The 14,139-nt window shown below is 39.1% G+C and overlaps 3 protein-coding genes across 19 annotated transcripts in view; all 3 read right to left on the bottom strand.

Moving 5' to 3' along the window:
- The window catches only part of CADPS2 (calcium dependent secretion activator 2), a 357,764-nt gene that overhangs the window by 232,689 nt on the left and 110,936 nt on the right, over positions 1-14,139 (bottom strand). The gene's annotated exons all lie outside the window — the stretch shown is intronic.
- On the bottom strand, positions 4,035-5,418 carry RNF133 (ring finger protein 133). Its single transcript, XM_041002146.1, has one exon. It carries the CDS (start codon positions 5,219-5,221, stop codon positions 4,121-4,123), a length of 1,101 nt encoding a protein of 366 aa, XP_040858080.1. The 5' UTR covers positions 5,222-5,418; the 3' UTR covers positions 4,035-4,120.
- On the bottom strand, positions 7,355-8,601 carry RNF148 (ring finger protein 148). The gene has a single exon (XM_041002147.1). It carries the CDS (start codon positions 8,420-8,422, stop codon positions 7,511-7,513), a length of 912 nt encoding a protein of 303 aa, XP_040858081.1. The 5' UTR covers positions 8,423-8,601; the 3' UTR covers positions 7,355-7,510.

Here is a 14,139-nt window from a genome sequence, read left to right as displayed (position 1 = left end):
ACTAAGTGGCTACTCTGACTCAGAAGTATCAAAAGCAAGTAGTAAGCATGATTTCGAGTAGAGAAATGAAAACTAGAAAATTAGTCTAGAAGCAAGTAATTCCATGGCACCTGGTGGAATAAATCTCTAATGGTAGGGGCCAATGTGGTGGCTTAACTTGCTAATCCTCTACCTGAAATCACCCGGATCTTGTAAGGGCACCGGTTCATGTCCTGACTGCTCCACTTCTGACTCAGATCCCTGCTTATGGCCTGCAGAAGGCAGCAGAGGACAGCCAAACGCCTGGAGATACTGTGCCCATTGGGAAACCCAGAGGAAGCTCCTTGTTCCTGGCGTCAGATAAGCTCAGTTTCACCCAACTGGTGGGGACATTTGGGGAGTGAGCCAGCAGCTGGAAGACCTTTCTGTTTCTCCTCTCTGTAAATTTGCCTTTCCAATAAAAATAAAGAAGTCTTTAAAAAGAAAAAAAGAATGACAGAATTAGGATCCAGCTGCTTCCATGAGTGCTGAGGCAGAGCACAGAGTTAGGGAGAGAAAGAACATGGCAAGAGCAGGAGGAAAAAGAATTTAGGGATCAAGAACTAGCCCTTTTCTGCCACAGAAGGCAGCCAAGAACTCACACAATCTGATTACAATGTTGGAAAACTAAAAAAGAAACCAGACAATTTCCAATGACTACGCTTGGCAAGGTACACTGCTGATTATGAGGGTGACAACTACAGAGAAGTGAGAAATCAGGACTACCAGTACCTGAAATGATCAAGACACACACAACTTGGAAGTGTGAGAAGATCACATTAGAATTGTGGATCAAGGTGGAACAAGCTACTACACAGCCATGCAAAGGGGAGGAGTTGGTGGGCACCCTCCAGAGAAGCAAAGCTAACACATAACTTTCCATAAGGTTAAATTACATTAATTCCTCCAACCCTCCAAAGTTCTTGCGCTTTAGAAAACCAGGTATGTACATGAAAATGTTTCCTGCTACATATAATAAAATTGACCCTACTTTTGATCATTTAACATGATATGAAAATCCAACACATACAAAACCCAAGAGAAAAATTTGTTTTAAAAATACAAAACAGTCAACAATGAAGTGGGATGATGAAGCTACCATGAACACGAGCCTTTCATAGAATCTACATGTGAAAACTCTTGGCTTCAGTGCTTGCCCAAACCCAGCTCATTTCCTGTACTCAATTTCTTCTTGCAGCATCAAAAACCAGTGAATTTTGAAACAATGAACACCTTAAGTATTCAATAAGCTAAGGTGCAATCAGAAAAGTCCAATATTAGAACTCATTAAACCTAAGGGATCACAACATTGTGAAAGAAGGGGCAAAAATACTGCAAGATGCTTATATAATAATGATCCCTGAGCAAAAGCCTGGGATATCAGTGTATTGACCTGTGAAGCAAACATAATGGGTAAACGGTAGGTTGTTCCACCTGCAGCACCACCCATGCACTGGGGCTTTGAATGTTCTCCAGTCTAGTAAAAATATTAAATCTGATCTATCCTAGTAATGATGAAAAAGGCAACAACAAGAATTCCATACTAATTAGGGGGCAGGGAATCAAAATTGTATCACCAGAGAATGGAAAAATACACAAAAAGGAGAATTCCAGGGAAGCCTGTTATGACACTGGTAGTAACAGAAAAATAACTCGTGTTATAGTCCTATATCATTATGGCACACTATATTTTCATTGATGGTGCAAGTTAAACTGATACAGCCTGCAGAACAGGTAAAAACAAAATCTACAACAATGAATATTATCTAACATTTGACTTAGCAATGCCATTTCCAGGTACAAAAGCCACAATAAAACTGGTTTATTGATCTGTTTACAACATTCTAAAGAAAAGGATTAAAATGCCTTCTTTTTTATAGGTACAAAAAGCACTTAGTCCACTGCCTGGTACATGGCAAGCACTCAGCAATAACAGCTCCCAAGTTCCATGACATAACCCTTCCCAGCCCACCTAGAATAGAGATTCTAACAATGCTTTCGAGAACATCTACGGCAATCTCTCAAACCAAGACAAACACGCTGCAATAAACATCAAATGAAAGCAGACACAGGCTGGCTTCTCACAAGCAGACAAACGTGGTCTAAGGCTGACACTGATGAGCACAGGAAAGAAAAAGGAGGGAAGGAAAGGAAAAGAAAGATGAAGAGGCAGAGGAAATATGGAAATAAAATGCAGGGGTACTGTTAATGTGTACAGCAAAAGTAAGTTGGTCGTGTGCCAAGTCCTAGAATGAGCAACCACATGTCCTGTGTGTCTGGATTCAAATTAGCCAACACCATCAGCTGTACTTGTTTCCACAGCAGTAGTCATTTCCCTGGACAAACCTGAGGAAATCAATCTAGCCACCTCCATCAACATCCAATGTGGAGTGGCAGACACAAAAACAGTGATCAAAGAAAAGCTGTTTATCCCAGCTTATGGGTTGATCCTCTCAACAGTGGCTGTATCATCACGAATCTTGGATCCTCAGAAAAACGACTTCACTCTCCTAACCACTCTCTCAAAATAGTGTCCTTGATAACACCTCTAGTAGTTCTGATACACAGCTCTCAGGACTAACACATGAAAAACTCCCAGATAAGGTTGTGTGCTATCATATAAAACCTTGCCCCAACATGGTCACAGGCCTAGACTCGGCAGTGCCCTCTCTTTCACCTTGAATGAAAATTCTTGCTCCTGCACGCAGTCTCTGGGAGTTGTAGTTATAGTCACCTATTGTCTCTTCTGTGTGTTTCTGAATCTAGAATTGTTAGCACTGAGAAATTTCTAAAATTATATTTCACTAGATAATCTATCTTACTCTACAGTTTTCCAGTAATTCCTGTGCCAGTGATAGTGTCAGAGAGGTTAGAGTTCCTTGAACTAAATTGTAATATCTTGTCAGAATGATTTAGGATGAATACTTTCAAAATTAATTTTCCATTAGTTTATATTACTGGGATTACATTAATCAGTTTCCACATTAAAAACAGGCTAATAATTAGATATTTATAATAATTAGATATTTATCCTTATTTGTTTATTCAAACATACTGGGTCACCGATAACTCTGACAGACACTGAAAATATTGTCAACAACAACAAAATCCATAACCCCAAGAAGCAATAATCATTGCTATATGAAACTACTGGTCTCTAAAATAATCTGGCACACTTGAAACATTTAGTGGCAGAAAATAAATAAGGGAATAGGTTGAGCAGGTGGAAAATGAATAATCCATGGCTAATTGTCATAAACATTCTTTGCCATTGAAATCCATGTATTGTGAACATGTAAAGATTGTGAGTGTTTCTGAAGGACTATACTATTGTAACAATACAGGGGCAATCAGTGGGAGGAGAGGTATTGGGGAGGGTGAGAAGGAAAATCAGCCTATGGAACTGTATCATTAATAAATAAATTAGAGTTTTAAAAATCCTCATATTAACCATGAAAAAATATGAGATTATAATAAGCAATATGCATGCTGAAATATTTGCTGTGGCACTTAAAGAGTTCCTGCATGTTTTAAATTACTCTATGTAGATCATTTAAAACATCTGAATTGCTTGAACAAAACTGTTCATCAAGAATGGCAGTAATAAAATTCTGTGCAGTTAATGTTTCATGCCAAGAACAAAAAAAGCACAATATCAAAATTAATATACTGTACTAAAACACTACTGAAAGATGATCTTTACTTTCCTAAAGATAGTTTATCGATCTTGATACTTACACTATTTTAACAATTTTCTTAACAATTACAGCCTAATATGTGCACAAAATTACTTATGAGAAAAAGATGCCCTTGCCTTAACATGCATGTGTATATGGATACAAGCATATGTATATCTATAACACTGGTAATGAGTTATATTTAGCAAAGCTCAAAAATTTAAGAAATTATTCTAGGCCTTTTCATTTTTTCTTTAAGGCTTGACAAACAATGTAGAAAACTACTGAAGTAGCCAAAAAGGACACAAAAATGACACTTTAAACACAGGAATGCTTGTCAGCATTGGCACCTAGTTGACAAACAGGTTTAATTTACTTCCTCAAAGGTCAAGCTGTTAAGGTTGAAGGATGAACGCTCTCCACAACTAAATGGGCTGCTGGTCATCATTCTGAGAAGTAGGGTGCTCCTCCGCAGGGGTCACTTTATCGGACATTCTTGCAGGAGGAAGTTCATTATCTGCCTCCTCCTCTCTAGAAGACAGGATTTCAGGCAGTTCGCAGGACATCAGGATTTGCAAAGGTTCGGTTCCATCTTCAATATCCACTTGAATCCCCAAAGCTTTCAGAATGTCACACTTGCACATGGGACATGTCCCATGGGTTAGAATCCAGGGGTCAATGCAGTTCTTGTGGAAAAAGTGTTTACAAGTCAGAATGCGAATTGTATCATTAGGCTTATACAGTTCAAAGCAAACTACACAGCTGTCTCCATTTGGACTTATTTCCTCATCTCCCTCTTTTAACACTTTAAGCTGAAGCTGTCCAAATGCTCTCTTGAGATCTGTTGTTAATCGCTGCCATCTTCTATTCTGAATCCTTGCTACCCACAGTCTTCGAATATGATAAAACATGAAATATGCTAAGGCAGCAGATGTGACGATCATAAAAGAGACAAAATAGTGATTCATCCAGATGATGTGTTTTCTCCCCACCTCAACCACAATGGTAACGTAAACTCCCTTCCGGATTAAATGCAAGATTTCCATACCTTTTAAGTTACCGATCATAACTACAACGACGTTGTCAAATGCCTGATGAGTCATGGGGAACACCTGATTGCCAGTTCCTGGGAAGTTATAGATGATCACGCCACTGGCTCCCTTGTCAGTGGCCACCTTGATTTTCTGTGTGAAAGTACAACCTCCTCGTTCAATGAGTGCCAGCCATGTCTCGGAGTTCTTTGCTCTGCTGAAATTCGTCCCAGGATTACATGCATTTTGTGATTTTCCCTCTGGTGCCACTATAACTCCTGACACTTTCTTCAGAGTGGAGCTTCTTCCAAACACTCCAGTCTCCCCCAGCTCTGACAACATGCGGTTCCCAACATGAAATGATATGTTCATGTAGGCAGTCCACACAGCACTTGCTCGGCAAGAGTACTGACTAAACAGACAGAGAAAAGTGAATTTCAGAAGCCAGGGAGACACGATGTTGTTTCTCCAAGTCCCATCCTTGAGTAGCTTCATCTCTCGCTCCACCTAGAGATGTGAGCACCAACTCAGCAAAAAGATGCAGCCTCCACATCTGTTGACAATCAATTTAATACAAAGAGAAAAAAGCCTTCTGAGTAAAGACAAGATCCACTATCTTCCAGCATGTTTTTTTAAAGAAATTCTTTGAGCAGTCTTATGAGTTGCAGATGTTTTATTAGAGAGAAAAACTTCACACTGGGAAAAAAAAGTCTCGCAGTATACCACCTACTGTTGCATGATGTGATTATGACATAAAAGATAAAGCAGCCAATCAAATTAGAGCTTAGAAAAAGCTACAAACCTATTGGCTTGATACTTCTGCTGTTTTTAGGAGTGACTTACATGTTATAATATGGATTTTATTACTGAATTACAAATAATCATGACAGGTAGCACATTAAACTAAAACATGAACTCAATACAATCAAGATGCAAGAGTGGGATAGTTACTGTTTTCCAAAAATATATTTCTGAAAGGACAGTAAATTTAACAAAATAAGTAAAAACTAGAACTGTGACAAAATTCAAAGTAAAAGAGATGATGCATTGACAGCATTAATACCTCAATCTGGTCCAAGTGCTTAAATTTCACGCAAGCCACTATACTACATTTTTCATTGCTCAGAAACGTGTTGGTTTTGTTTCAATTTGCAGGAGAGGAAGTTCTGTTTCTTTGAGGGCCTCACGCTGAGAGTGCATACATATAGACGGATGATAGGAACAGAGACAAAAAAAGACTAACCCCTAGGACAACTCATTTCTCTGCAGACCCTGACAGAGACTAACAAGATTTTCAGGGAAGGATGCTTACATATTGTAGTCTTAGGTTAGCCCAATTCATTTTCAAAAGACGTAGTCATTGATTATAAAATGAAAATCTTGGAAGTCCCACTTACGGTTAACCATTTTTGCCAAATTAAACAAATATCCCTGGTGGAAGATCCTATATACAGTTAGTTCTGCTTTCATATTTGCTACCTTTGTTATCAATAGTAGGATATAATTTCAAAAGGTAAAAAATAACAAGCGAAGTCACACATGGGGCCACAGCTAGTGCCATGCACTTTCTTGGGAGATACGTTTCAGTGGGGTTTTTGGCTTTGGTGAGCTAACAATTGACAAAGATTCAATCTTCAAAATAAATGTCTTTTGCCTGTATCCATATGGGAACACATCATCATGAAGGCAGCTTGTACTCCTTATAAAACATGAAACCACATGATTCTTTAAGGGAGGGAATTGGAAGAAGCATTGGACCTTAAGGGTCTGGCAAATAGCCATAAAATTTTGAGCTTACAATGTCTGTTTTGCTCTCCTAAAGGCCACTGAACTAATTTCACTTAACTCCCTTCAAAAAACATAGCGATAGCGTGTAGATTTACAAAATGTTAACAAAACTATCACTCAAGGGCTTAACATATCTTCCAGACTAACATCAAAACAACCCCCAAATCTTTCAGGCTTTCATTGTTGCATCAATGTTTCCAGGAGAGGCAAAATAAACAATACAGAACAGCAGCAAAATTTCCACTCTGTTATCAAAAGGTCCTAAACAGAAACTTTTATTTTGGAGAAGAGAAACAGGATTTACTAGGGTCAGTAACAGGAGAACATCCGCTCCTACAGCTGGTTGTAACATGGGGAGGTATAGAGGACTGGCCAAGAGAGGTGAATTCTGCACTTCTGCCCTAAATTGGGCCTGCAATATGGTCACTGATATGACTAAAAGTATTATTAGGTAAAATAATTATGAGTTTATTACTTACCCAGCCATTAGTTTTAGAAACCAAGTTTCCTGAGTATTAATGAAAATTAAATCAAAATTTAATCCCACATTGAGGAGTCCTGAGCAAAAGCATAAATTATCAGTTATCAAAAAATAAGTTTCCCGTGTATCTAACTTTCCAATAAAAACAAATAAATCTTTAAAAAGTTTAGAAAGAGGGTATAAAAATCCATGCTTATGAAAGGAAGCTGCAAAATAACATGCCTCTATAGCGTCTGTCATAATCATAGTAATGTGAATGTAATTATTGATATATTAATTGTACATTGTTTTTTATAAAAGCAAAAATGAGTAACAAAACTGATGACAAAGACAACAACTCAAATAGATTGGTAATAAGGAATTTTATTGTTAAAACACACAAAATCTGCCCCCCCGTAGTAGTTACATAAAGAAGCTGAGGTTGAAATTTTCTAAGTGAATTACGACAAATCCTTCGCTTAATCGCAGTCTTTAGAAAGGTCTGGTTGTATCTTCAGATGGTTCTCCGGTTTTTCTTAAGTTTTCAGAACATCACACTTGCACATGGGGCAAGTCCTATGGACTAAAAGCCAGGGGTCAATGCATGTCTTATGGAAAAAATGTTTGCAGGTTAAAATACGTACTACATCTTGGGGCTTGTATATGTCAAAGCAAACAACACAGCTGTCTTCGTTTGGATCTAGTTCCTTATCGCCTTCTTTGAGCACTCGAACTTGAAGCTGACCAATAGCTTTCTTCACGTCAGCGTTTTCCTGTCTTCGCCTCCTTGTGGAGGAACTGGGCACTCTCGGTCTCCAGACATAGTACAGTATAAGGTAGGCAATGGTGGCAGCCAGGAAGGTAAACAGAGACATGACATAATGGCTCAGCCATGGCATGTGCATTCTTCCCACTTCAATGATGACTGTCACATAAACTCCTTTCTGGATCAAGTGCAAAAGTTCCATGCCTTTTAGGTTGCCTATCATCACTGCAACTATATTTTCTGTTCTGTGGTGAGACATGGGGAATACTTTGTTGCCTGTACCTGGATAGTTGTAGATGATCACCCCATTTGCTCCCTTTTCTGCTGCCACATTGATTTTGTGTGTAAAAGTACAGCCTCCTCTTTCAATGAGAGCCAGCCAAGAGTCTGCCTGTTCAGGCCTGCTGAAATTGGTCAAAGGATTACAAGCATTCTGATTCCAGCCTTCAGGAAGTACCACTGCACCAGCTACCCTTTCCAGAGGAGAATGATTCCCAAACACTCCACTCTCTCCTAGTTCTGATACAATCCGATTTCCCACCTGAAATGTTAGATTCAGATGAGCTGTCCATATTGCTTTTCCTTTAGAGTCAGGAAGACTAAGGAGGAGAAAGATGCTAAGCCTTAACAGTCGAGATGAAATAGAACCATGAGTCAAAGCAGTAGTTCTAAGTAGGGTCATTCCTCCATTTGTCTATTCACTGACAAACATGAAAAATAAAATATTAGTTGTCAGAGAAAGAAGCCAGCTTCAAATATTTGTAAGAGATTATCGAAGTCTGTAAATGGAAATGGTCTGTGTGGATCAAATAAATCTTCTTCCTTTCAGCATTTTTATTCTTGGCAGATTATCTTTCTTATAATGAAACAAAATAGCAAGAGTTGTTGTAAGTGCAGTATGATTTCAAGTAATTATGACTTGCTAATGGAGAAATTATGACATCAGAGGTAGTCAAGCCAATCCAAAAGTTTGTTTTAGTGCCTGCATACTGAAATCCTATTGGCCAAAATTTTACTAAGCAATAAGCTAAAATGCATATTAGTGTGAGTAACCTCTAAATAATGAATAGGTGAGGATTTTAAAAAGTATTGAATTTCTTCCCTAGAGTGGAGTAGATTTTGAAAACCACATAACAACTTTATATTATTAACCCCACCATCTGTAAGAAAAAAATGGACACTGTTTAGATACCACTCTGGCCATTTGCCAGGTCTGGTGTACAGTTGGATGTTAACTTCCATGCTCTGGGAAGTAGGAAAAAAATCATCCTCACTCAGGTCTAGCATTTAAAGCAGAAGCATTCAAGAAAGCAAAAATAAGTATAAACATAGGTGTTTTTTCTGATAGAATCCCATCTTGTAAGGAAAATTTGAATTTATTCAACAAAATGGCTACTGAGAATCTACTATTTGCTGGGCAAATGCTTAATAGGAAGCACAGATTTGAACAGAAAAGGTGATAATTCTACTCTCTGCTGTTCATTGTCTTCTAAGGGTAACAACTGAAAAAACACACACTTCTATGACTGCCAATTGAGATAAGTGCTTTAAAGTAACAGCACTGAGCACCGACAGGAAGAATGGAAAGGTGACCAAATTCAGAGAAGGGAGGCAGAGCATGCCTCTAAGAAACTGATCTTTACTCTGAGTCTGAAAGATAAATCCGAGTGACCTAAGCAAACAACGAGGAACAAGATTTCAGGCACAGGATAAAACAGAGATTCAAGTCTGTAATATGAAAGGAACTCGAAGGCAGGATGAAGGATTTGAAGAATATGAGCTTGCTAGAGCAAGAGGCAGGACAGCTGAGGAAGGAAGAAAGGCAAACAAAAACCAGTGTTTAAGACCAAAACCCATTTTTGTATTACTTCATAATGACAAGAGAAACACACTGTAGACTTCTAAGCTGAGGAGGTAACTTAAACATTTTTCAAAATATTCACTTATTGCACACTACACAACCAACAGCGCGGTCTAATATCCAGGATTCATAAAGAACTTCAGGAACTCAGTGATACCAAAACAAACAACAATGTGAAAAAATAGCCAAAGGAAATGAACAGACATTTTCAAACAAATTCAAAAAGCTAATAGAAATACAAAAAAATGCTCAGGCTCCCTAGCCATCAGGGAGATAGAAACAACACTGTGGCTCACCTAACTCCAGTGAGATTGGCCTATATTCTATGAAAACACCTGCTGGCATGGATGTGGGGGCCAGTACAACCACTATGGAAGTCAGTGGGAAGAGTGCTAAGAGAACAAAAAATTGATCAGCCATATGATGAAGCTATACCAATTCTGGGAATATCTCCACAGGATATGAAATCTGCATATGATAAAAAAAATCTGTAATAATCTGTATAATTTACAGCAGCAAAACTCACAGTAGCAAACACATGAAAACAGCCCAGATGCTCACCAAAAGAAGAGTGGACAAAGAAGATGTGATCCATCTACTCCATGGAATAGAATGAGATTCTACAATTTGCAAACAGTCCCAACTAGAGACCATTATGTGCAATGAAATAAGCCAATCCCAAAAGCACAGGTACTGTGTGTTCTCTCTGATAGAAGGAAACCTTTACACAAAACGCAAGATCAATAGGTACATACCTGTACATCCAGAGGAACTGTATAATAGAGATTATCACATCAAGAAGTGAAAATACAGTGTAGTACGCCTCTGTACTTCCAAATCAGAGACAGACTCCCAATGACTGTTAAATATAACCTAATATTAGGATGCTAGACTTTCTGCCATTGCCTATACTTATAATTCCAGTTATACTTAAATAGCAGAATTGTAAATTTATGGCTATTTTTGAAGGAATATACTATTATAATAATATGGGAGAAGTGGGGGAGGGGAATTGGGCATGGAGGGAGGGGAAATCAATGAGCCTATAGAACTGTATCATAAGAAATTACTTTTTAAAAATTCTCTTTAGGGGCTGATGTAGTATAGCACACTGATCATCTGTCTGCAGTGCCAGTATCCCATCTGAATGCTGGATTTCGTCCCAGGTGCTTCACATACAACAGAGTTCCCTGCTAATGCCTTGGGAAAACAGCAAATGGCCCAATACTTTGGGCCCCTGCACTCGCATGCAAGATTCAAAAAGTACTCCTGGCTCCCAGCTTCAGACCAACCCAATTCGTGCTGCTATGGCCATCTGGGGAGGAAACCAGTGGATGAAGATCCATCTCTCTCTCTCCCTCTACATTTCTTTTTCTCCTCCGTAACTCCATATGCCATACACACACAGTACTGACAGGGATACACATAGTCCTGTCCTTGAGGAAGGCAGAGAGAAAAGGTTATAAACAAATTAAGTATGCCCTGTAGATTCTGCCTTTCAACTAAAGCTTCCAGAAATATATAAACTACCATTAAGTCAGAAGGGAAAACAAACCTTACAATCTGACCTGTATTCCTTCTGCAATTTTTTTTAATCTCTGCTTGGAAAAATATTTATGACAACAAGAGCATCCATTCTGACAAAACAGTTAAGTACACTCAAGTTACACTGCCCAGACAGACTTTCTAGCATGCAGGGAAACCGAAGGGGCTTCAGAAGCAGAAACCAATGTCATGGTATCCAGGCATGAAATCCTCCAGGATCCGCACAACACATGGGTTCCACGTGAAAGTCACAAATTCACTGTAACGGGATCTGAGGGGAACAGAATGTCGATTCCAACTCACTTACTGTGAGATTCAATAATAACAGCCAATAACACCAACGATAAACACTTTCCAAGGACAATCTTCATCTTTAAGATGCAGTTTTACTTGATAATTTTACTATATGTGATCATATGTAATGGAGATTGTGTAAATCTTCAAAAGGAAGTTAGTCTTTTCTCTTGATTTTTTTCCCCATAACAGTCTCTATCCTTATATATTCTAGCAGATGTATAAATACACTCAAATGTTGAAATGCATGTATATTAGGAGTTATCAAAAATTTCCTGGTCTAACTGTATCAGAAACAAACTATAAATGGCTTTCGAATTTTATTGGATAAAATAAACTTCTCTTTTATCTCCATTTTCGACAACCTATTAAAAATATCCTCAGATATCCAATGATTAGAGGGAAAAAAACTGCTAAAAACAGACTCTTCCTTGTAATTTTCCCCAACCCAGAAAAAGAAACAATAAATTTTTAAGAACATCTATAAACTTTTGAATGACCTCCACATCCACATACTAAAACAAGGTAAGTACACATGATGGAAAAGAAGGGAACAGGACGGCAAAAATAACAGGACAGGAGAGCCACTCACCCAGCCACAGGTACACAGGAATCTAAGTTTTCAAAGCAAATTCCAACTTATGTGTGTGACGGTGGACAGAGGAGCAGACAGAACCTGCAGGCAGGGCATTCACTGTCAGAAAGCTTCTCTCCGAGCTCAGCATGCTCACAGGTTCCACACAGACAGCATCCAAGCAGGCGCAGCCGCTCCAGCATGAGCACAAAAAGTAAGGCTGCAGGACCGGGAGTGTGGACTCATGAAGTCTCTACATCCACTGTCAGAAAGATGCAGCAGCAATCAGGAACTCAAATACCATTTCAAGGTGGGATCAGAGCCAGTCTCACTGGTAACTCATCCCAGAAACACCTAGGAAAGTCTGAACTTTGGTATAAGGTCAGAGTGTTTCTGGATTTAAGATTTAGGAAAACAAGAATGCCAGCTTCTGGGATAGGAGCAAAGTACACAAATAGGGTTCAGGAAGGTCTTCACACAGAAAAATCACCAGATTTACTCAGAATCTTCATCTTTATTTATATTAACCAATATGATAACTCAAGGTTATAAGAAGTTCTTGTAACTGTAGCAGAAAAAAGCCTGAAATGTACTCATTTTTACGATAGGCAGAGGTACCAGCAACAGCTGGGTGTTAGGGACACTGGTTAAGCTGCACACTGTGATGCTGCAGCCCAAGTTGGAGCACCTGTGTTCAAGCCCCAGCATTGCAACCTGCAGCTTAAATGGTCCAATACCCACTCAACACACAGTGAGAGCACAGCTTAAACTATCATGTCATTAGCCAGGATTCCTTAGCAATTAAAACTATGATTACTACTCTACTTGCTGCATGGCTTTACAGTGGAATTCTTGAGAGAGATTAATTTATTGTTAGAACCTCTTAGCTCAGAGTGCAGTGCAGTAGACTAGTGGCTGAAGTTCTCCCTCATCTTGCATGCCTTAGGATCACCTATGGGTGCCAGTTCATGTCCCACTTGCCCTCACCTCCCTTCCAGCTCCTTGCTTATGGCCTGGGAAAGCAGTACAGGGCAGATCAAAGCCTTGGGAACCTGCACCCACCTGGGACATCTGGAGGCAACTCCAGGCTCCTGACTTTGGATTGGCTCAGCTCTGGCCATTATGGCTTCTGGGGGAGTGAACCAGCATATGAAGGTCTTTGTGTCTGTCTCTGTCTCTCCTTCACTCTGTACATCTGGTTTTCCAATAAAAATGTATATATTTTTAAAAAACAGACTTCTTAGCTCCAGGAGGCCCTTTGTAGTAGTTGATACACAACACCTTATGTATGCTCAGTCCCTCTTTCTGAAACTATATCTGTCTTTGTATTAAGCAGATTTCAAAAGGACCTCAATCCCTCCTTCCTTCTCTGCACTGAAGCCCCCTTGCAAAGGGACTTAGAAAGTTCTTTCATCGGGAAGTAACACTCACTCCTATGCTCCTGGGGATTGGATGGCATCATGACTCATTCTGGCCACAGACTATAGTGAAGTGATGGTGTGTCAGCTCCAAGCGTAAGCCTCAGGAGTCCTTGCCTCTTCTCAGCTTACTGGAACTCTGCCACTTTGAAATGGAAAAGTCTGGCTTGACAGAGGATGAGAAACTCTTTGGAAGAAATCCAGCTCTCCTGGCTGAGGTCACTGATAATCCACAGATGGGCAAAGGTATAAGAGTCAAAGAAAAGCAGAGCTGCATACAAGATTCCAGAATGTTAGCACATGTACTTCTGTGATTTTAGCTAATCTGTATACATACAGCAAGTAACAGGTGCTGAGTTCTGGGAGCCAGGAAATTCTGGGGAGTTTTATTTGTTGCTAACAAATTTTATAGTTTCTCCTACAAAGCTTATTTAACAATTTGTTGTAGACTGAGGCTAAATCATATTGCCACATTTTTAATAGGTAGCTTCTACCTCATTAGACTACATACAGGTTCTCCATGAAGGTTGAGTTAAATCAATGACATTGCCCGCTGCATTCTCACCTAAAATATGACCCACCCAATACATATACCTAGCTTTATCTTCAGAAAGCTGATCATTTGAATAAGAGTATGCAATAATTAGGAAACATAATGAATTCAACCTTTAATTCTTTAACAGATTTAAAACAAAACTATTTCTTAC

Source organism: Ochotona curzoniae, unplaced genomic scaffold (assembly GCF_017591425.1).
Source record: "Ochotona curzoniae isolate NIBS_2020 unplaced genomic scaffold, NIBS_Ocur_1.0 scaffold_2476, whole genome shotgun sequence".
NCBI classification, from domain to species: Eukaryota; Metazoa; Chordata; class Mammalia; order Lagomorpha; family Ochotonidae; genus Ochotona; species Ochotona curzoniae.
The sequence above is the reverse complement of the archived record's forward strand: the minus strand, read 5'-3'. Positions and strand labels throughout refer to the sequence as shown.

What these genes read in the sequence shown, in the direction of transcription:
- RNF133 (XM_041002146.1), bottom strand. Translation starts at nt 5,221, where the DNA reads ATGAAGCTACTCAAGGATGGGACTTGGAGAAACAACATCGTGTCTCCC.
- RNF148 (XM_041002147.1), bottom strand. Translation starts at nt 8,422, where the DNA reads ATGACCCTACTTAGAACTACTGCTTTGACTCATGGTTCTATTTCATCT.